The sequence below is a fragment of the Lycorma delicatula genome, chromosome 1, assembly GCF_047948215.1.
Source record: "Lycorma delicatula isolate Av1 chromosome 1, ASM4794821v1, whole genome shotgun sequence".
In the NCBI taxonomy this organism is placed as follows: Eukaryota; Metazoa; Arthropoda; class Insecta; order Hemiptera; family Fulgoridae; genus Lycorma; species Lycorma delicatula.
The window spans coordinates 271,704,524-271,728,950 of record NC_134455.1 but is presented as its reverse complement, the minus strand read 5'-3'; the positions used below and the strand labels follow the sequence as shown (position 1 = coordinate 271,728,950).

Below are 24,427 nucleotides of genomic sequence, written 5' to 3'. Positions count from 1 at the left end.
ATGTCCTTATCATCTGGTACTGTATCTAACATTGATCTCTCCATATGCTCGCCAAATTTACTCCCTCATTTTAATTGGTCTGTTTGTGATGACTTTCACGGCAGTGATCACAGACCAATTATTATTGGTTTTGATGTAGACTGCGAGATTAAAAGAAGGCCACGGAGATGGATTGTTGAAAAGGCGGATTGGAATGGATACCATAAAGCTTTCCAATTGCAGTATGACGATGATGCGAACATCCTTGACCAGTATTCCTCTTTTACGTCCATGATACTTGAGAATGCCAACTGATATATCCCACAAACATCGGGTAATCCTAGACGTCCTTTCGTTTCATGGTGGAACGATGATTGCAAATATGCTATTAGGAATCGACGGCAGGCACTACGCAAATCTAATCATAGGCCTACAGCTGAACATCTAAATTTATACCGCAGGACTAGAGCGGTGTGCCGTCGGGTATTCTTGAACGGTAAGAGGAATTCATGGACGAAATACGTGAGCACTATCTCACGCACTACTCCCACGTCTACTGTGTGGAAAAAAATTCGTGCAATTTTCGGATCACCGAAACAATCTATTCTCGGTCTTATTGATGAAGGAGAACTCCTTTCATCACCTTCGGCTGTGGCAAATAGTCTAGCAAAATCTTTCCGCTCGGTGTCTCTCACCTCATCATATAATAACGATTTTCAAAGGTACAAGATACAGATAGAAGTATTATCGTTAAACATTGGTGATTCGGTTGGTGAATTAAACACCCCATTCGTATTTAAGGAATTGTTACATGCACTTAAAAACTCACGGGACACTTCCCCTGGACTGGACAACATTCGCCTTTCCATGCTCTCACACCTTCCTAATTCGGCACTACAACAAGTTTTGAATATTTTCAACGGTTTATTCTCTGAACAAGTCTTCCCACCCGGCTGGTCAGAAGCATTTATTATACCAATACTAAAACCTGGTAAAGACCAAACCAACCCCTCAAGCTACCGCCCTATTTCATTAACAAGCGTTTTGTGTAAAATAATGAAGAGAATGGTAAACCGCAGACTTACATGGTACTTGGAGAAACATGGCTTTCTATCTCCAGAACAGTGTGGTTTTCGACAAGGATGATCTTCCATTGACCATTTAGTGTCACTAGAAACAGCCATACAAAACGCTTTCCTCAATCGCCAACACCTCGTCGCTATCTTCTTTGATATAAAAAAGGCGTATGACACAGCCTGGCGACGTGGTATTCTTAACACTCTTAAAGAATGGGGAATCAAGGGCAATATGCTTGCTTTTATCCGGGGATTCTTAAATCACCGAACGGCTCTTGTTCGTGTGGATGATTCGCTCTCAGATAGTGTCATCTTGGAGAATGGAGTGCCTCAAGGTAGTGTATTAAGTGCCACCTTATTTTCCATAAGGAAAATACTGTTTATAGCCATACTGTTTATAGCCATAAACAGTATTACCAAATGTGTGCAGGCTCCTGTCTCATGCTCTCTATTTGCTGATGATTTTGCTATTTACATTGCAAGCCGTTCAACACCCACAGCAGAGAGACTACTGCAGAACATTATATCTCACCTTGAAGCTTGGTCCAGGATTACTGGTTTCACATTTTCAGCTGAAAAAACAAAATGTGTAGTTTTTTCTCGGCTATGAAACCCTTCTATTCCGCAAGTTTTTCTGAATGGAGAGATTATTACTATCTCTACTTATGTCAAGTTTTTAGGTTTATTTTTTGATAGCCGTCTTGGGTCAAACATTTAAAAGAATTAAAAACAAAATGTTCCAAACTTCTAGATATGATGCGAGTCCTTACTAACAACAACTGGGGAGCCGATAGGTCATGTATGATACGTTTTTACTATTCCTTTGTTCGCTCCCGTTTAGATTATGGTTGTGTCGCCTACTCTTCAGCTCGTCAATTCGTGCTTAAAATGCTGGATAGTGTACATCATGCTTTCCTTTGGCTTGCCACAGGCGCGTTTAGATCAAGTCCTGTCGCAAGCTTACTTGTAGACTGTGGTGAACCATCACTTTGGGATAGACGAGATTATCTTATTTTGCTTGTCTCAGAGGACAGCCAAATCACTCGGCTCTTGACTCAGTCTTTAGAAATCCTAATCTAGGAAAGTATGAGGACAATCCACGTCGTACTGCACCTGTAGGTGTCTGTACCCGGCGTCTGCTGCACCATATAAATGTTGACACACCGTCATTCTTTCCTACGTACCCTTGCTCATATCCTCCATGGAGAATAAACCTTATAAATTTTAATTTTGACCTTACGACATACAATAAACAATCAACACTACCTATTGTCTTTCAGCAAATGTTTCAGTGTGTTTTCTCCAAGATGAAACCAGACGCGGTTGTATACACTGATGGATCGAAACAAAACGATACAGTTGGCTGTGCATTTGTTGTCAATGAAAGAACTTATATGTTTGGTCTACCCGGTATTACGAGTGTGTTTACCGCTGAACTATACGCTATAAATAAGGCTCTAAACATCATTAACCCTAAATATAGAAAATTTCTTATTTGCAGTGACTTGTGTAGTGCTCTCCAAGCCTTAAAAAACTTTTATTCCAAACAACCTATCGTCATTGAAATTTACAACGCAATCGCTGAGTTGAATAATCGCAACACAGAAGTAAGATTTTACTGGGTCCCTAGCCACATAGGGATTCCAGGTAATGAACATGCAGATTCCGCTGCCAAAGAACCATGTAACCAGCCTCCTTTCACCACCCGAGTTGCTACTTCTGATTTCATTAACTATGTAAAACAATCACTAAGAGCAAGGTGGCAAGGTGACTGGACGGCTACCGTTGATAATAAACTCCGTCAGATTAAAGATTCTGTATTACCATCGGACTCCTCATACAGAAAACCCCGGCGTGAGGAAGTAGTTCTCTGTCGATTGCGGATAGGACACATGAGTACCTGTTGACAAGAGGACAAGCACCTCTATGCGCACGATGCAACTGCCGCGTGACTGTGCGCCACATACTCGTGGACTGCATATGTTATGCGGCATTGCGTCGTAAATTTAAACTACCCAGAAACATCTGTGGTATCTTGTGTAATGATAAAGAGGTTTTAAACCGGATGTTTCTGTTTTTGCGTAGTATAGGGTTAATACAAAAAATTTAACATAAAAAAAATTTAATTACTTTAATCCTATGTATTGTTTTTGTTATCCGAGTAGCGAGCCTTTTACACTCCCTATCGGAATTTATCAAATTTTATATATATATATATATATATATATATATTAATATTTTTTTTTTTTTATGTTTTACAAATTCGTCTGTGATATTAGTTGTAAGATTTTTGTGATATTAGTTGTAAGACTTTAAACATAATAGTTTTAAGTTTTATCTCCTTTTTTAGTTGTAAGTTTTATTTATTTTTAATATGTTAGTTTTTAACGTAGTTTTAAGTTACATGTTAGTGTTTTTGTTATCCGAGAATGGGCCTTTTACACCCATTCCGGATTTTGTTTCCTGTGATAGTAGTTTTAAGTTTTAATTTTATCTAACAGCTTTAATTACTTTTATTTATTTATTTTCCGGGCGATGATAACGTTCAACCGTTTTTCGCCCTAAAAAAAAAAAAAGAAAGAAATCTTCTGCTGCTTTTTTTGTCAGCAATAATATCTGAGTCCTTATATCTTGTTTCTTTCAAAATTGATTTCTAGAGATGATTCAAGTAAAAATCACAGAGAGATTTAAGAGAGGATAAATTAGGAGAGTGTGGTAGATGCTCCAGATGTTACACTATGTAATGAAAGGATACTGCACAGTTGGCTTGGTAACTGATGTGCTGACACAAAATCATACAAAACATTGCAATTGTTTATTTTTAATTTTTCAGGATTATATTTTTCCTTCTTTACCGATTGATCTTCTGGAATGAATTAATTTTGAGCAATTCTCTGTGATTAAATGGTTTCTGGCATAACGTTTCCTTCCCTTTTGTCTGAACTTATATTAAACACCACATCTCATCTCCTATAATTTATTGTGCATAAAGTTTTATAATATTGACCCTTAATGATTTGAAAAGTGGTTTGACCAAAATTATATGAATTAGCTTCAAAAAGTTCCCAAAATACATTTATTTTACAAAAAATATGTTCATTAAAAAGATAGGCATTTCCTGAGTCCTTGATCAGCTATAGTACTGCACTTGTTATTAATGTTTCTTTTTAAGATACTGATAGCATTTTTTGATTAGACTTACAAAACGCATTTTCATCATTGCAGAAGATGGGCACCTGCTACAAACATAATTGACATTAATAACTCACAGAAATGCTTGTGCCACCAATAAATTTATTTTATTAAATATTTTTTCATAACTTTCCTGTTCTATATTTTTTCAAGAAGTGATAGTGAATTTTGATATTTGTATGTTACAAAATGGACAAATTTTGAACTGCAATGATGACATGTAGATATAATTCAGTCTTTTAGCTGATGCTATAGTTCAGCAGAACTAGAATGTAATCTCATGAATGATACCAGTTTATAAATAATAATTTCCTTTTCATCATTATTATTTCAAATAAAAGGCAATCCTGGTTCTGAAAATATTTTAAAGCAATTTTTAAAAAGAGATGTTTAGGAAATATACATTATGTTGCAATATAAAGAAAAAAGGTGATTACTCAAATAGTAGATAAAATGATCAAATAGAGGTTAAAATTATTTTTCCAGGTTCTGTTAAAAAGTCAGTAAATATTTTTCTTATATATCCAAAACAATTCCTCCAAGGGAGATTCTGCAGCCAAAAAAGACTGTGGTTTTCCCCAGTATTGTGTGATAACAGAAATTGTTTTGTTTTTATAATTCTATTTTTATTATTTTAAAAAATCAACAAAAATTTGAAATCCTGTGAAAATAAGTTTTATTGTGTACACATTTTCACTGAATGTACTTCATTTTTCTCAAGGCTCTCAAGTTTTTTCTCAATACACACACACACACACACACATTGGCCCATCTAGCCAGAACTAGACCCTCGAGCTCAGGCGAATCCCAGAGCCAACTCAGGGGCTCCTTGGGGCCTACCCCAAAGCCGCAGATCTTGCTTTGCTGGCCATTCCCAATTTGCAGGGGAACCAGCACCCTGAACACCCACACAACTTGCTTAGGTTGCTATTTCCATCTACCCAGAAGGCTCCACCCCCTGGACCCCCACACTGTGTGTTATCCTCATGGTGTAAAAATAATACTGATAAATAACAATTATAGTATTCAGGGTTTACAGAAACCTGAAAAAAAACTAAATTACAATAACATAGAATAACAGTAACCACGGTAACTAAAGTACACACAGCTTTGACGATAAAAAATTCATAACTTATTTCTTTGCCATGGCGGCAGAAATTTAATAATGAAGTAAAAGGATAATTCTATTTTTTCCTTATCTTTAATGTCTTTAATTCATAACTTCATTCTCCTTGGGGGCGAAGAAGTAATTAATATTTTTAATATCTTAACCTTCAAGGGGGCTAGGGTCTCAGTCTGGCTTAAAAGCTTTCTTGGGATAACATGAATGTATCCTGTAAATTTGAAAGTAATCGGCTGGTTGGTGCGATAACAAACAATAAACTTTATACATACCTATATATAATTTCCAAATAACTCTTACCTGATAGATCAAGAATATACATGATGGATGTAAAAGATAGCCTTCAATGTATTAACAAATACCCTGTTTGAATTTTGAAAATTGGATGACTGTTTGCAGAGATATTATAAAATGTCCCCATTGCATATACTAAAACAGCATCCCAGGAGCACCCTGTTTGTTACTAATTTATGGTAATGATTGAACTAGCCTCAAGAGTTCTTCAAATTCAAGTTCTTGAATTGAACTTCACAAGAGTGAATTTTCAATTCATCGTCAACCTGGAGAAGACCAGGAAAAAGAAGAAGATGGAAGAAGACTGAAGAAGTTTCCTGGCCACCTCAATGTGGGACCTCCTGGTGGATGCCAACATCCCCGCTGCAGCAGCAGGCCTGGCCAGCCCGTCGAGGGAGCCGCTGGACGCACGCAAATGCTACCTTTCTGTTCCAGCTCGTCGGGCTTCAATTGCCCTGGCCGACAGACTCAGCAGCAGTAGCCGGCCCAGTGTGGGATTGCTTGGGGAGAAATGCCTCGGCCACGCTGGTGAAGGACAACCAACGCCGACCTCTGACACTGCAGGGCTCTGGAGGCCACCACTGCCACACTGTAGTGTGGACCCAACTGCCGCTGAAGGGGAAGCCCGGTCTGACGTCAATGGATGAGCCGCAACTCCCCGACTTTGCTGGAGACCAGCTTCTGGACCCAACAGCTCTTCTCAGAGCTAACACAAAAATGGCCCTTTTCAGGGCTACCATAAGGTTAGTAATTGCAATGAGCTGTCAAAGCCAATCGACAACAAAAACAACCCTTTTCAGAGCTACAATAAAGTTAGTTAGTGCCACGTACTGTCGAAGCCATTTGGCGACTATATATATATATATATATATATATATATATATATATATATATATATAGATAGGACAATGCTATCACTCAGAAAAAGTAATCGTAATGGTGATGTGAGCATATAAATTTTCAGTGAAAAGACAGTTTTCAACAGCATGGATGGTGTTAATAAAACCCTCAGAAAAATAATGTAGAATAGAATAGTTGCGACATATTAGCTTACCTAATTGACTTATGTTATTCTAATCATCTTTCTTATCTATCACTGAGTCTTATTATAATATATTTTTATTTGTTTGCAGGCCTCATCAACAGCAACACAAAATGTAGCTGCTAATGTCACAAATAATCAACCTCAAGTGATACAAATTCAAGGTCCTACCCATAATACAAATGCTGCTACTGCAGGTGTTCAGTTGTTCCAGCAAATTGTAACACCAAATGGTGAAGTGCAACAAATTCCAGTATGTATCTCTGAATTTTTTTATAAAAAATCTTATTTTAATCTAAAAGTATATTAAACAACTATAGTTTTTTTTTTTTTTTAACATAAAGATTTTATTTATTTCATTTGATTATATTACAACATAAATTTGTTTACCTTCAGTAACCACTAATACTACAGATCCGATTTCAAAAATTCTTTACCATTACTGTTTCAAACTAGCTTTCTTTCTCATTAAAAATCAAGATTCTAATCATTCTATCCAACCCCCTCTCCCTCTCTGTGAATTTAACTATTTTTCTACACATTATGCTAATATAATTAAACATTAATCATTTTGGAGTCTAAATAATGTCTTAGAACTACATACAGCTGACCTGCTGTCTAGTTATACAGTTTATACCTGTTTAAACTCACTTTATTGTATTCCACTTCTGTTTTGCCATTATTAAAAAGCAAGAATATTTTCAATACATTTTGAAAAGTATTCAAACTTCAATGCTAGTTTTAATTTTTGTATTATATGCCAAAAATTATAAATTAGCTCTGAGAAATGTTGACTTTCCTGTGCACTTTCATATTTGATGACGATGACATGAGAATATTCAAAAATGACATGTATACTTGTACATATTAATAACTTTTATACTATTTGAAATCAGTCATATATAAAAACTAAAAAAACATACTTGGATATTCTCATTAATTAGTAGTAAGATTTATAACTGTTATTTGAATTTCTTCTCTATAGTCTTAGTTTTCAGTAGAAATCAGAATTTTCAGAAGTATATTTTTAATTGAGCATTCAATTTTTTCAACATTTACCTGAAACCCAAAAAAAAATTTTTTATTTATAAACCAGGAAAAAATGTGTTGAAATTTTTAAGTTTAAAAATTACAAACATTATGTATTTTCATAAAATGAACACTTGATAGATAAAATTAAGTAAAGTAGTATAATTAACTATTTACTTACATTTTAATATCCTCTTGAGCATGGTACATTTTGTTGTACTGACACATACCCTTGAGCATTCATAGCAAGTATTGTTCCTAATAATTTTTCTCAAACACTAAGTACATTATCAGAGGTAAAGCTTTGTTCAGTAAAAAAGTCCTTTATTCTTTTGTGAAAAATTTACGTAATTAAAAAAATAAACAAAATTTAAATTGGTGAAGCAGGTATAATTGTAAAAATTGGTATTACTTTAAGCTTGCACCATGACTGAGTAAAAAGGACTGAATTTGTACACGACATATATATGTCACCTAAGCAAATTTCATTACTATTACTGGAAAGAGATAGTTGATAAATTCTTAAGGCGGTAAACTTCTTTAACCCTCCAGCATGAGTAAAATTGAAATATTTCAATATTCAAATCGGTCTATTTCAGAACATGTTATATTTTCATGGACAAGTAGAAAGAAACCATAGTAGTGTCTAAAGCTTCAATACTCTTCATCCATTCAAGTTCTCTGTGCTGCTGTAAACAAAAATTGAAATGTGTTAAACAGACCATTCTTTTATAAAAATAAACGTGTTCTATTTTCATATTTTATTAAAAAAACTTAATTATGGTATCAAGTTCAGGTTCTTAAATTTCCTTCCCCACTTCAGTTAAGAAAAATTAAAAAATAACTATATTCTGCTTTTTTTTCAAAACATTATGTGAAAGAAATATAATCTCCTTTAAAGAAAATTAAGAATTTACTTTGAATTTATGGTAAGAAGTTTCATATCCTCTTGCCCATTGGTTACATTAATTAAACTGATTTACAATATTAAAACCTTCTTTTTTTTAACCACTTATTCTGTGAAATCTTTTTGTCACAAAGTGCTTAATTAATAAATAAAACTGATGAGGTATATTATAGTCCACTTTATTAATACTTAAACTAATAGGAATGAAACTATATAAATAATAAATGATTTTAGTAGAGAATAAATAACATTATTTAAGGCATTAACCAAAGGGTATTTGAGTATAGTTTATTTGTTAAACAGCTGTAAAGATAAATTGAGGTTTATTAAATTAGTATTGTTTAAATCTGTCAGTATAAATATAAATAGATTTGTTGAGTCTTTTAGATTGTGTTAGCTAGTGTATTAAAAATTACAGTGGAGCATTTTAAGGTCTTTTCTAAAAGGCCTATTATGTTAAGTATTATGTTGTATAATATAAAAATAATTTAAATTTTGTTCATATAATCCAGTTAGGCGTAAATGATAATGGCAGTACACCGATAATAATGCAACTTCTGAGATATCTGATGAGAAACCAGCTGAATTTGCTATTAATTGTTTGACCTTTCAGAATACTATTGAGTTTATGTAACAACTGAAATGCGGATCTAAGATTAAAAAGTATTTAAAGAAAAACAGCAGTAATTAATGTCTTTAGGAAGGTGATTACAGGATACCTTGGAGCTGGCCCGAAGGTATCCTGGGTAGTTAAACACAGGGAATACTTGTTTCACAAGATGAACGTGTTCATCACAACAACGTGTTCATCACAACAACAATAAACATGAAGGAACAAGCAGTAGTGATTAAAACTTGTAGGACTATTTAACCTTTTTAAGACCATTTTGGACCATTTTAAGACTTGTAACAATTTTAACACTATTAAAAGTAATTTCTTCAGTGATCATCTGGTTATTGATGAAACAATAGTAGTGCCTACTGCGTAAAAATTCAACTAAGACATCAGAGTTTAGAGTCTTATAGAATTTCCAGAGTTGAAGGATAATGGAGCTAAATTTATACAAACTGACATTTTTATTCCTCAAAAAAGCCCTAAAACCTAGTGTTTTAACTGATAGTGATGAATATATACTTTTAGATTTTCATGGAAAATGGCATCTTTTAATATCAAACAGTTACAAAGGATTAGGATTAGGATTAGGATTTATTTAAAATGTTTGATTAAAGATCTGGTTGTATTTTTATGATGTTGTTCCTTGGTTTCGTTAATCTGTATTCTCTTGCGTGTGTGAAGTGGATGTGTTAACATTTTCTAAAATTTGTCATCTAGAATTAAAAAATCCAATGAAGTTTGTAAAGGTAGGAAACCTCTTATTTGATGTATCTAAAGGTGGGAAACCTCTCATTTGACAACCTTTCTTTCACAATCTTGAGGTGTTATAATCCAATTTAGATGTTGGAAATTGGACTAATACAAATTTATATGTATTAACAAGAAGTTGCATTGCTTTTAAGAGAGTTCACTTTTGAGGAAATTTCATTAATAAATTTGGAAAAAAGTATCTATAGATTCTTTTTTTATAGAATCTGATTTTAAAATGTGTTCAGAATTGGTAAATGTAATTATATATATTTATTGTCAAACCGTACCTTTAATAATTATAAAGAAGCAAGATAATTTTTATTTGTTATTGAAGGTCTTTAATGATAGCTAGAGCTTCATTTTTCAAAGAAGAAAGTATATAGTGTAGTTTTTGAATGTTAGTTAACTAATTTCTCTATTTTGATCTAAATCAATAAATATTTTAAAATAGTGTAGCCACTAACACATTACCTCCAAATACCGATATATTGATGGGTTGTAGTTGAGTTTTTTTTAATGTTATATTTGAATTAATTTCTTTATTACATGATTTTTGATCATTATTAGTATCATTTATTAAATGCTGTAATTTCCGTTCTGTAACACACAAGTCTTGTTCAACTTTTTCATGATCTAAAAATAAAGCATCATCAAATTCTATTTCAAGTTTTGATTGAATGATGTCATATTTGTCTTGCAATTAAGAAGATTCCTTAACTTAATTTGTAAGTCAATTGTATCATCTTGTTAAATAAAGTTGCAAATTCTCATTATAGAAGAAGCCTTTACTGACCCTCTTTGGCTAATTAATTGTTCCCCATCCAAAATAATAATAATCTAAAGTATTAAAATGTGGAATGAATTAAATTATACTACAATAATAATGATATAATGTAAAGTAAATTAAGAAAGGTGTTATGTAAATGTTGTAGATTTTCATGCTGTGAGTCCCTTTTAAGCAGTAGATTGATAAATATGAAGATTCTTGAATGATTTTTTCAAATTGTAGATATATTGGCAGTTTTGGTAGATTAAAAAGTCTGGAATTTTTTAAAATGTTGATTATGACGTATATCTGCAGTCAGAAGACCAATAAAAATGTGTATGTGTAGAAAATTGGTGCTGATTCTTTGAATAAATTAAGTCATTGTGATCTTGTGATTTTAATTATTTTTATTGTAATTGTAAATATATTCATATGGCATATATAACATTATTAACTTTATGTAAATTTATTGTATGTAATATCATGTAATGAGACTTGTAGTAGACTCGTAGAAGATTGAAATAGGACTGTCCAAATGAAGTGATGAGCTTGGTTGTATAATGTGTATGGAGCCATTGAATCATCAGGAGCCGAGTGAATCTGAACGGCGCCCTGTGATGGTAAAGTCCCAAGTGATGCTGAGAGGAGCTGAGTAAACTGTGAAGAGCTGCTGAATCGTCAGGAGCCAATTAATGCTAACAGGAGCCAAATCCATCTGAAATGAGCTGTGTGAACTGAGAAGAGCTGAGTGAATTCGACTGAAGCCGAAGATCTTTAAATTTAAAAGTCTTATATTAAATGAAAATTAAAGTGCCAACATTTAAACAGGAGCAACAAAAAAAGTGAACATTTATATGAGAATTTAAAAATTAAATAAGTCATTTAAATAACCCTGAGTCTTAACAGCTGCTGTGATTACTGGATTAATAATATCTACTTATAATCTGCAACAGGTTACTTCTCTACATGCTTTTTCTTATGTTCTAAATACCATTTCAAATTAGGTGTGAACTTCAAGAATGAACATTACCCTAATAAATGAAGTGATATAACAAGTGTAAAATTAAAAACTCCCGATGTTAAAAAAATGATTTAAAAAATTAAAAAGAATAATACAATTAAAAATTTTTAAAGTTTATGACATTTGTGGTCCAAAACCTTCAAGAAACATGACAAATAATTTTGTGAAAGAATCAAGTTCATAGCTAAAACAAGTACAGAAAAAATCATGAACACGGTGAAATACATAACCTCCACTTTTTTCGCTTCGCTTTGCTTTGGTCAGGGGGTTAAAAAATAAACTCAGCAATTCAAAAAACAGGTAAGGAATGCTGTTACAGAATTTAAACTTGCATCAACTAGCTAATGAACAATATACCAGACTTGGTTTACATCTCAACAGAAGGAAGCTATTGGTGGGCATAAATAATACTACAAACAAGGAAAGTTGCTGATTCATTAAGTCTTAGTGTAATCTAAATCATAATCTACAATCTTTTGCAATTTATTTAATCAGGTTCATTCAAACAGAAACTGCGATTAAGATATTTTAATTACAGTAGAACAAGACTTTAGGCACTTTATGAATAAGAACCTTTGAAGTCATAATTAGCTACCTATCAAAACAGCATCTTAGCAGGATAAAACTGCAAGAAGTCATCAGGATCAAACTAATATCGCTTACAATTAAATATATCCTTTATAAGCGCTTTAAACATTCATGTCAATGACATACATCCCATCAATTTGATCTTGATCGTTGATTAAATGTAATATTTTCCATCTAATATGCTAAAACTTAAAAAAAGGTTGTGGCATTTGTGTTATGCATTACCATGATGTTCCTTTATATAAATTTGTCTGTAAAATTCCCAAACAATTAAAATTGTGTGACAGGTAGCTCCTAATGGAAAGTGTGTGTGATATGCTGCAACCTAGGGTAACATAAGGTAGCAGCCCAGTGAAAACTGCAATGTAATTATTTTATTTAGTCATTGTATTAATTATGCCTGTTCATATTACAACTGTTACATTGCCAATCAATTTTTATTGAATTTAAAATGAGTGATTTTCATTAGCAATGAATTAATGTGAAATTATATGTTAAAACTGAAAAAATCCTTTATGGAAGGAAACATTTGAAATGTTACAAATACCTTACAGAGCTGAGGCTTTAAGCCGAGCTCTCAAATGTATAAGTGGTGGAAATGTTTGAAAGGTGGTCGAACTTCAACTGATGTTGATCTCTTGTTCAGACCAACTGTCAACAGTCAGTATTCAAAACTGATGAAATTGTTGCAAACCTTAAGGAATTCATTTGCTAAACTGTTAGTCAGGTGTGCAAAAGTATGCATTTAAAAAACCTTATGCTATAAAACTAGCTTGCTAAATTTAGGCATGAGTTGCATTGCAGCCAATTTTCTGTGTTGCGTTTTAACTGACAAACAAACATAGAATTTAGTTGATGTGAGTCAAGAGCTTTTGTATTCAGCTAACAAAACTTTAAAAATTATGAATTTTGAAGATGAGGCATGAGTATGCAATCATGAAATCTCAATGTAAAACGGGCTGTACGTTAATAGCAGAATAGTGAACTGTAGTATACATAAAATAATTACACACTGATTGATAACTAAATGTACTATATTTATAAGATTATAATATTTAAACTATATTACTATGATGCAGAGGCCGTACTGGCGTGCATGTATACTCTAAGACTGTCCAACTCCGACTGATTAGTATAACAAAATATTCTTAATACTAAAGCTGCCCATAGGCAGCGCTGAGTGTCTTCTTTTTTCTGTTTAGCCTCCGGTAACTACCGTTTAGATAATTCTTCAGAGGATGAATGAGGATGATATGTATGAGTGTAAATGAAGTGTAGTCTTGTACATTCTCAGTTCGACCATTCCTGAGATGTGTGGTTAATTGAAACCCAACCACCAAAGAACACCAGATCTAGTATTCAAATCTGTGTAAAAATAACTGGCTTTACTAGGACTTGAAACTGACTAGGTTGTAACTCTCGACTTCCAAATCAGCTGATTTGGGAAGACGCGTTAACCACTAGTCCAACCTGGTGGGTTAGCGTTGAGTGTCTGGTTTTAACCCAAACATACTCCCCGCACATTGATCTTTGATCAATATTAATTACATTGTCTCAGTTTATTGGCAATGGCACAAGTTTAGTAGTAGGTCTCTTGAAAAACGTGCTGCCTACCTTCAACTGAACTACGCGTACTAGACCACCTTTTCCTGGGAATACACTGTCTATTACAGCCATGTTCCAAAATTGAGGTGGTAAGTTGTCTTCTTTCACTAGCACTACTAGACCTGGTCCAAGATTTTCAGAGGGTGACTTCCACTTGCTGCGCTGCTGCAAACCATGGAGATAATCGTGAGACCATCGTGACCAAAGACTCTGTCGTATCTTCTGAAGCTGCTGCCATCTGGAAAGCTTGTTAAGTTTTATATCTAACAAATTGGGTTCAGGTAGTGCTATTATAGGATTACCAATAAGAAAATGTCCAGGTGTCAAGTAAGATGGATCGCTAGGGTCATCAGATAAAGTAGAAATAGGTCTAGAATTGAGGATAGCTTCTATATCGGATAAAAGGGTAGAAAATTCTTTGAAAGTTAGATAAGTTTTACCTATGACTCTTTTGAGATGGTATTTCATTGACTTCACAGCTGCTTCCCACAGGCCTCCAAAATGAGGTGAATTAGCTGGTATGAAGTGCCATTTGAGCCGTGACTTGGCAGCGTAATTTTCAATGTCTGTATTAAATTCTTTATCATGAAAGAGTTTCCTCAGTGAATTTAACTCGTTGTTGGCTCCAACAAAATTGGTGCCGTTGTCACTATACAAGTTGGGGACGTGACCTCTTCTTGCAGTGAAACGCCTTAAGGCTGCGAGGAAGGCTTGTGATGTAAGATTACTGACTAGCTCTATGTGAATAGCATGAGTTGCAAGACCTACAAAAATTGCAACATAACATTTGGTTGTTATTTTACTTCTTGGATTCCCATACTTGATTTGAAATGGTCCTGCATAGTCTACTCCTGAGTTAAGAAATGGACGACTAATCTCTACTCTGTGTTTGGGCAGCTGACCCATTAATTGATTAGCCGAGGCTGCCTTAAATAGAAAACATGTTACACAGTTATGAATAACACTTCTAATTATTCTTCGAGCTCGTGGTATCCAATATTTGAGTCTTAGTGAAGCTAACAATAATTGAGGTGCAGCATGCAATAGCCTCAAATGTTCAGCCTTGATGATCAACATCGTAAGATGGTGTTTTGGTGGCAAAATAACCTGATGTTTAATATCATATGCAATATCAGCATTATTCAACCTTCATCCAACTCGAATTATGTTACGATCATCGAGAAAAGGATGAAGTTTAAGAAGCTCACTTTTTTTAGGAACGGTAGAAGTTGATAGAAGGTCATTAATTTCTTGACAATATACTTGTTGCTGAACCATCCAGATGCATGTTTGTAATGAATCTTGAATGTCTGCAGTATTAAGATTTCCTTTTTTCTTCTTTTTATTACGACAATTATAAATAAATCTCTTGCATAGGGCAACTACTCGTGTTAATCTAGAAATACTTGAAAACTTACAAACTAAATCGTCATTTGGTGGAAAAATACATGTCAAACTAGTTTCCGTTTGTCGTACTTCTGGAATATCTTGAACATCATAATTGTCTGAATTAGGCCAAGAACTGGAGGGTAAATACAACCAGCTTGGTCCACACCACCAGATGCCTTTATCTAAACTCTCTGGATTGGAACCTCTGGAAATGAGATCAGCAGGATTGTCTGACGAAGCAACATGTTTCCAGTCATTGATGTCTGTTAGATCTTGAATCTGCGAAACTCGATTCGCAACGAACGTTTTCCACTTCGATGCAGGAGCTGAGATCCATGCCAAGCAGATTTTGGAATACGTCCAAAGATGAACCCTTTCAATCAACAAATTCAGGATTGGTAATGTTTTTCGTAACAATTTTGACAACAGGAAAGCGCCACACAACTCTAACCGTGGTATGCTGACAGTTTTAACTGGTGCGACACGAGATTTCGAGCAAAGTAGTTGAACTAAAATCTCCCCCTCAGAATTGACAGAACGCAAATACAGACAAGCACCAAATGCATGTTGTGATGCATCGCAGGAACCATGAACTTCAATATCTATAGGATTATTGATAATAACTCTTCTATTTATTTTAATATCATCAATTAAAGAAAGTTGACACCAAAACATGCCATTTCTGGAGCAATGATGATGGTAAGTAATCATCCCAACCAATACCACTAAGCCACAATCATTGCAAAAATATTTTGTAAGAGATTACAATAGGACTGATTAAACCAATTGGATCATAAATGGAAGTTACTGTAGACGCTACTTCTGTTTTTGTTACTACGTATTTAAATGGTGGAATTTTGCAAGAAATAGCAAACACATCTGGTTGAGGAAACCACTTAAAGCCTAAAGTTTGAATGCTATCTTTTTCTCAAGCTGAATTGATGTTTTTGTATTTACAAGTTCTTGAGGTAATGAATTTAAAAGTGATTTATGATTAGAACTCCATTTTCTCAGCTGAAATCCACCAGACCTTAACAACTCTATTAACTCTGATTGGATTGCCAGAGCTGTGTTGTTGTCATTAGCTCCAGAAACTAAATCATCCACGTAGAAATCACGACATAAAATTCTGGCTGCAGTTGGGTATGTATGTGTTTCTTCTCCTGCTAGATGTTGTAGGGACCTTGTAGCCAAAAATGGAGCTGAGGCAGTGCCATAAGTAACCGTTTGAAACGCATAGCATTGAATTTGATCAGTTGGTGAATCCTGCCAAAGAATGCGTTGTAAACTGCAATCGTCTGGATGAATTTTAATTTGGCGGTACATTTTCTCAATGTCTGCTGTAAACGCAAAGGCATGGGTTCTAAATCTTACCATAATCGAAAATAAGTCTTGCTGTACAGTAGGACCAACCATTAGGATGTCATTAAGAGAAGTTCCCGTGGATGTTTTAGCTGAACCATCAAAAACTACCCGAAGTTTAGTTGTGGTACTATTTTGCTTAAAAACGGCATGATGAGGAAGGTAGAACTGTTGTTTACAATCATTAACTTGAAGAGGTACTTCATGTGACCGAGTTCCTTATATTCTTGAAGAAAATTTGAGTATTCCAGACGAAGTGAATGATTCCTTTGAAGCCTTTTCTCTAACGCTTGAAATCGCAAACTTGCTTGATCGAATGAGTCTCCTAAAGGTAAATGATCTGGCTTTAGAGGAAGTGTGACGATAAGACGACCTGAAGAATCTCGGGTTCCGATAATACTGTTCACACTCGTCTTGTTCCTTAGCCTTGGGTAGAACAACCAACTCTTCTAATTCCCAAAATTGTTTGAGCTGTTGTTGAAGTTGATCATTTGTTAATGTTAAACATGTGGTTTGAGGACTTGAAGTGGTATTTTCTGATGGATATTTTCCTGATAGATTCCATCCTAATTCAGTTTCAACGATAACTGGAAACCTACCTGGTCTTACCCTTTTATCACATTTCATAATTTCGAAATTACTAAACTTCGAACACTTGTATAAAGTGTAAGGTTGATTGCAACATTTACATACTTTGGAATTAGTAGCAACATATGAGTTAGAATGTCGAACAGGTTTATATTTTTGCCGTTCATACACTGTTTTTTGTTTATTACTGCTTGAAGATGCTAAAGCCTCCAAGGCTTGACATTTATTTTCCAAAAATTCAAAAAGATCTTTGAGATATGGAAAATCTTGTGTAGAATTTTTTAATTCCTATTCTCGTTTGGTTTTTGCATCTAATCTATCTATATACAGTTGACTTAAAATTACTTCATGAATTGGTGTTTGAATATTTAGAACATTGAGAGCATTAAAATTACTAATCGCCGTATTGATGAACTGACGCAGTTCGTTGGCGTCTTCCTTACTAACTAACTTAATATTAATTATTTCTCTAGCATGAGCCGATGCAATCAATCTCTTGTTTTCGTATCGGTCTTGTAATAATTTCCAAGCAACCGGGTAATTAGCATCAGTAACAGTTAAGTTTTTTATTAATTGAGCTGCTTCATGTGTCAGTGTAGAATTCAGATAGTAGAATTTCTGAATTGGACTAACGTCTTTATTGTCATGAACCAATACCTTGAATGCATCTGCATAAGGCATCCAATTTCCGTTAAAACGAGGTAATTTTACTGAAGGTTTATTTTCGTTAATGCAAGAGTGGTGTGAGTTGAAGTGCTGGGTTTCTGAAACTGATGTTTCCTTTAAATATTCTTCCATTTGTGCCCTAATTTAATAATAATTGTCTTCAAAATCTAACCTATCTTCTAAATGCGTATCGTAATCTTTCTTGTCCTGTACTTCTAGCAAACTCTGTATTTTATTAACATTATGTAAAATATTTGGCATTGCATCATATCTAACTTTAATATTACTTTTTTGTGTCTCATTATTACATTTAACGAGACATTTTTTATGCCTGTTAATTGGGCCTTACGTACTCCAAGTTGTTTTTTCAAAGCTGTAATTTCTACTTCAAGAGACATAATGATAATTCTTATAGATATAACTATTAACGTAAATTAAAGATTTATAGGAAAATAAGAAATTAATAATTATTAAAAATATAGACGATATGGATGGAATTAATCAGTAAGAAATAATAATGTGAATGATAAAGGAATCAAATGACGGAATATAAATGTAAGTCTATATCATAGATAGGAACGTAAATAAGGAGGTGATTATTCCCAATTTGTATTACTTATCTGCAACAATTAAGATAAGCGACGGGCAGCAGCTTGCCTGGCTTGAAGGTCATGACGAAATGGCTGTTTACTTAGCACTAAGGTCGATCTCTGCATTCCAAGTCGAATTGTAATTACTGTATTATACATGGATATTAACCGCACTTCTTATAGATATTATTACGCAACTATATATACTATATATTACGAACTATATTATACTATGTATTACGATATATTAAACGCCAACTATGTTTTGCACACAATAAAAAATATACGGTTCGGACGACCAATCTGCTCACAATAAAAAATATCCGGCCCGGAGGACCATATGTAACGGGGATCATTGTAATATAGTGTATTCTAGACGGAGTTGGACAGTCTTAGAGTAAGCATGCACGCCAGTACGGCCTCTGCATTATATAACATAGTTTATTATTGTTAATCTTATAAATATAGTATATTTAGTTATCAATCAGTGTGTAATTATTTTATGTATACTACAGTCCATTATTCTGCTACAACGTACAGCCCGTTTCATTGGTCACCCAAACACTCGATCATTTTAACCCAAACACTCGATCATTACAATGATTTGGGTTTCCCATTACCAAAAATAGCAACACGTGCAGTCAAATGTTGAAATCGTGCTGACAGTCTTTTTAACAGAGAGAGCATTATTTACCTTGATTTTTTTCCAGAAGGCAAGACATTAAGTAAGGAGTAATGAAACATCTTCATAAGCTATCCAAAAAACAAAGACGTAAAGCTTGAAGTAAAGTCAATAAGTCTTATTGTAAGTCTATGCTGACTATATGCCTGCACATAATTACCATTAATCTGTCAGTTTTTGTTGAGACATGAGACAACAGCCAATCCACATCTTGCTTATTCACCTGATATACCATTAGTGGACATTTTTGTATTTTTTAAATTAAAAATTGAAATTCAAAGGTCAACATTTTCAACAATTAACTCAATGAGGGAAAATTTACTAGCCAAAGTGCGCAATGTCTCGAATGAAGCACTCCAGAATTGTTTTGAAAGATGGAAGAAATGCTGATAGCAAATCTGAAATCATTAAGATTTTTACATGACAGTTACTACCTCCTGTTTATTTTCCAAAGTGCTGACATCAATAGCCGCTGCTATGGAATCTCTTTTGATAAAATTTACTTTAAGAAGTGCTAAAACATTAATATTATTACTATTATTTTTTTAAGTATACGTTCCCAAGAAATATCATATTGGTGGTGAAAAATAAGCTTTGGGTAGGAAATTGTTGAGCATCTCTGCTAAACCTCCTTGAATAAGGGTATAAGCCACTAAACAATTCTGTTTTAAGAACAGGGCTATTTAACATTTATGAAGAAGTTTTTACAGAACTAAAGTTCATTTGTAAAAGTCACATCCTCATTTATTCTTGGATCACTTTTGCTTATTGCTTTGCCAGGCCCCTAGTTTTGGTACAGTATTATTCTTTCACTTGCTTATTAGTGATTTCAAAATACTTTTTCAGCAGACATAAACAACAGGTTTGTTCTGCAGTATGTTCCTATTTTTGAGCCATTTATACCTTTCCCTCTGTACACTATTCAATAGGAAATGAGTCTGAAAGAATAGAATTATATGAATACTTTATTCATATAATCAGTTTTGAAACCACATAACTCATTCAGTTCATAATGGAAGAAAAATAAATATTCTTTTACTTTTATTTTAGTATGTTAGCAAACAAGATAATATTGTTTCCTATTGTTGAAGAAATTCAGAAGTTTGAAAATTGATTAATAAATGTTTATTATTTTTGTTTATGAGCATTTAGCAAAATGGTTTAAATACTTTTTTCTCATATTAATAAAGAAGTAAAGAAATTCTGGATAAAGTTTTGGTACATTTAGAGATTTTACCATAAAACCTGAAGTATGATGCTTGAGAGGCTATAAATAAAAACATCTTTCAATTAAAAAAATTCCATCAAAACTAAATTACATACTGATGGCCATAAAATTATCAGTACTGCAAATTTATAAGCATTGTAGATTAATCTGTCCTGTTAATGCCATATAATATGAATAATTCAGAATGGGAAAACTAATTGGCTGAGAATATCATAAAAGAAGTATATTACAAAATATAATCTATTATAAATTTTAATAAAATAATCATGAATATTTATTTCATAATTGAGAATTATAAATTCCCTTCGCTTAAATAATAATAATAAGAAGAAGAAAACAAACTAGTAAAAAACCTGCATTAGAAAACACAAATGAATTAATATACAATAAACTTAATCATTTCAAAAGCTATGATTATCTTTATATTAATATCATTGTAAAATGCCATTCTTTTTTAATTGTAATGGTTACATTGAAATTATATTATTAAATTAATCTTTTATTTTGAAGTAATACATGTAAATATTTGGAAATTGTATTTTTACTTTTTTAAGATTTTTTAACCTATTTATTCCCACTGCCACAATATTGGAGCGGCTGATATTTTATTTTTTTAATAACAGCTTATAATTTTCGGTGGGAATTTTTTTGCTTCTTTTGTTTCAGTTGAAACGGGTAACACTTCTTCTTTGCTAGTTATTGTCAATCTATGAAATTAAGTGCGATTCATAATAAGTTTTTTAACCTTAGTTTTGGCCATCATGTCATCAAGATAAATGTAAGTATTTTTTACTGTTAAAATAGTTATAAATTTCAGCATTGTAACATAATATTTTTAAAATTTTAGATTTAAAATAATGAGTCTAATAAGTTTTTGTAGACTCATTATTTTAAGCTATAGATTTAATTTTAGGATCAAACATCAGATACACTTTTGTTCAAAGCATAATAGTTTTCACTGCCACAAAATTGGGATGCTGGGAATGAAAGCCATAGAAGGTTTACACAAAACAAATATTTTTGATTAGGTATAAATAATTCCTGTAGAAATAGAATAATGAGCATGCACATCATAACAATTGGAAAATCAATTTAAATTTTAATCCTTGTTGAACACCAAATAAAATTTTAAGCTGGGGCTACTGGTATGTGGGTATGGTTATAATGCACACTAGCAGATGGAGTAGAATAATTTTTTTTTAGTTAATCATCAATTAAGATAAGGAAATTATAAATGATTACAAATGCCAAAATATTGCTTCAAAATTGATAAATTTTGATCAATTTGAATTTTTATCTTCATGCATATAGTTTAATTGTGATCGACCTAATTTTCATCCTTCTCATTGATTTCAGACTAACAGTGGATGGATGATATACCTATGACTCTGGAGGAAGGTATCATTGCTATTAATGTTTTTATTGGCCCACCTGAAAACTATTTAATTTGTGACAACAATTATGAAGGGGAAATTTCTGTCAGGGATATTAACTACCTTGTATGCTTCAGCTGAACTAAGAGCAAAACACTTGACAAAGATGAAGATATTACAGATTATGTTGTAGATAGTAACATGCTAGTTAATGAAGCTAATCAAGTTGTCAAAAAAGCCAAAGAACAATCATCTTCAATTCAAATGGAAACGTTAGCAAAAATGAAAAAAGAATGAGAAGTTCGGAAAACTTGACTTGAAACCTCAAAGTGAGCTTAATTGCAGATACCAGATTTGCTTGAGGATTTTTACTCTTGTAATTATTTGAAAGGTTTTTTAATAATGAGGTTAGAAACTTACTTGATATGAGAAATAAATTTGCTATTCATAAAGGTAATGAAAAATCAGAAGAACAGTTAATCAGATGGAAATGTTCATTATTATTATTATTATTCTCAGTGCACAGTTCTGTGCAATAGTACTGAATCTGTTGGCAAACATGTGAAAGTAAAGCAAGCCTGTGTGTAAAGGAATGTCTCATAATACATTTGAAAATATACTAAAATATCTTTATATACATGATAACAGTAATCTAGATGCAGTAGACAAATTTACAAAAGTTTATCCTCTTTGGGATTTAATGACTAAAAAATGGTTGTTAGCTTTTCCCCAAGATGCTTAGCTTTGTGTCAATGATTCATTGAGGCTAGTCAATGATACAAACAACATTTACAAGGAGTTAAAAAATTTGTTTAGTGCGGGAGATTATGGTATATCATTCAGAACAAATTGTATCAAGGTCCAAGAACAGTCAACACTCATTCTCGTTTTGTTGTTACTAGATCCATAATGGTTGATCTGGTGCAAAAAATATTATACAGCTATTGCTATAGCATTTATGTTGATAATTTATTTACATCAGTAAAGTTAATCAGAGTGGCTAAGAAAGTATGGACTATTGCACTGGAACACTGAGGAAGGAGCATAACAAAATAAAACTAACAAGTTTTATTATCAGGTAACTGAAAATAAAAAAATGGTTTAACTTTAGTGCACCATCAATAATATAGTTACTATTGCATCAGATTTCAAAATTTGTCCATATAATTGGCAAGGCAAGAGAATAAAATGATAAGGAGAAGAAATAAATTGAATTACAGCAACCTACATGCATTGTCAACAATATCTTCACGGACAGATTAAGTATACTTCATGAGAATATAGGTAAATATCACATAAAAAGTACAGAGTGTCTCATATAAAACGTAACCCAACCTTGTATTGGTAGGTATTGAAATAATAAAAAGGCATGTGTAAATGTAAGTGTAATTTTTATTATTACCATCCATTACCTTACATTTAGAGTAAATGTTGGAACTGGCCGCCATCTTCTTGAATACAAGCTTCGATTCTTTTTACAAAGTTTCTTGCAACTATTTTCAAAGTTTGTGGCTGGATATTTAATACAGCTTGTTCAATATTGACTTTCAATCGTTCAAGTGTTCGTGGTTTGTTGCTGTAGGCTTTTTCTTTGAGGTAACCCCGTAGAAAAAAATCCGCCGCATTCAAATCTGGAGATCTTGGTGGCCACAAGCCTCGACCGATAACACAATTACCAAAGAATTCCTCGACGAAATCAGAAGTTGAACCTGCGTAGTGCGATGTCGCACCGTCATGTTGTAGCCGGCAGTGTCTGTCTTACTCTTCCAAGAGTGCGATGAACAGAAATAAAATATCCTGATATCGTTCTGCATTAATGGTGTACTCGAAAAAAATAGGACCGATTATTTTCTTCCGCGAAATCGCGCACCACACGCCCAACTTCTGCGTGTGTAATTGTTTTTCGTGATAAACGTGGGGATTTTCAGCGCTCCAAATTCTACTGTTTTGGCTGTTTATAGCCGTCCAAATGAAACCGTGCTTCATCTGTGAAAAATAACGAATCCATAACATTAATTCGCTCACGCAGAAATCGACGGAACCGTTGACAATATTGTAGCCGTTTTTCTTTGTCGGGCTCAAGAATTGGATAAACCGTTTGAATGCGATAAGGTCGTAATTGTAATCGTTTGGTCGTCCGATGAACAGTCGATTTAGACAAATTAATTTCAGCAGACAAACGTCTGATCGATTTATTTGGCGAGGAGAGTAATCGGTATTTGATTTCAGTGACTGTATCTGTATTCAACACTGACGCAGATCTTTTGTGTTCCTTGTTATTAACAGAACCGGTCTCTCTAAATTTTGCGACTAACCTTAATACTGATGTTTTGTTAGGAGCTGGTTTATCTGGGTACTTATGGCGAAACAAATCTTGCACTGCAACCGCTGATTTCGTACTGAAGTACGACTCGACAATGAAAACACGTTCATCTAGCGAAAACACCATCTTGTCTCTGAAAATACACTGAACGTTATGATTGCATTGTTGTTACTATCGGTAGTGTTCTACTGCGTCGCCGCGATGTTCAGATGTAAGGCGAGTCCATTTCAGTAGCGAG

The 24,427-nt window shown here is 33.4% G+C and overlaps 1 protein-coding gene across 2 annotated transcripts in view; it reads left to right on the top strand.

Annotated features, from left to right (window-relative positions):
* The window catches only part of Nf-YC (nuclear factor Y-box C), a 107,889-nt gene that overhangs the window by 57,780 nt on the left and 25,682 nt on the right, over window positions 1–24,427 (top strand). Inside the window, exons 5-6 of one of the 2 annotated variants that reach the window (XR_012758062.1) lie at window positions 6,798–6,959; window positions 21,160–21,271. Coding sequence is in view for 1 of the 2 variants with exons in the window: in XM_075377668.1 (XP_075233783.1) it covers window positions 6,798–6,959 (162 nt within the window). In the remaining variant the exon portion in view is untranslated. The remainder of the gene's footprint in view (window positions 1–6,797; window positions 6,960–21,159; window positions 21,272–24,427) is intronic. The other variant, XM_075377668.1, reaches the window with a different exon arrangement.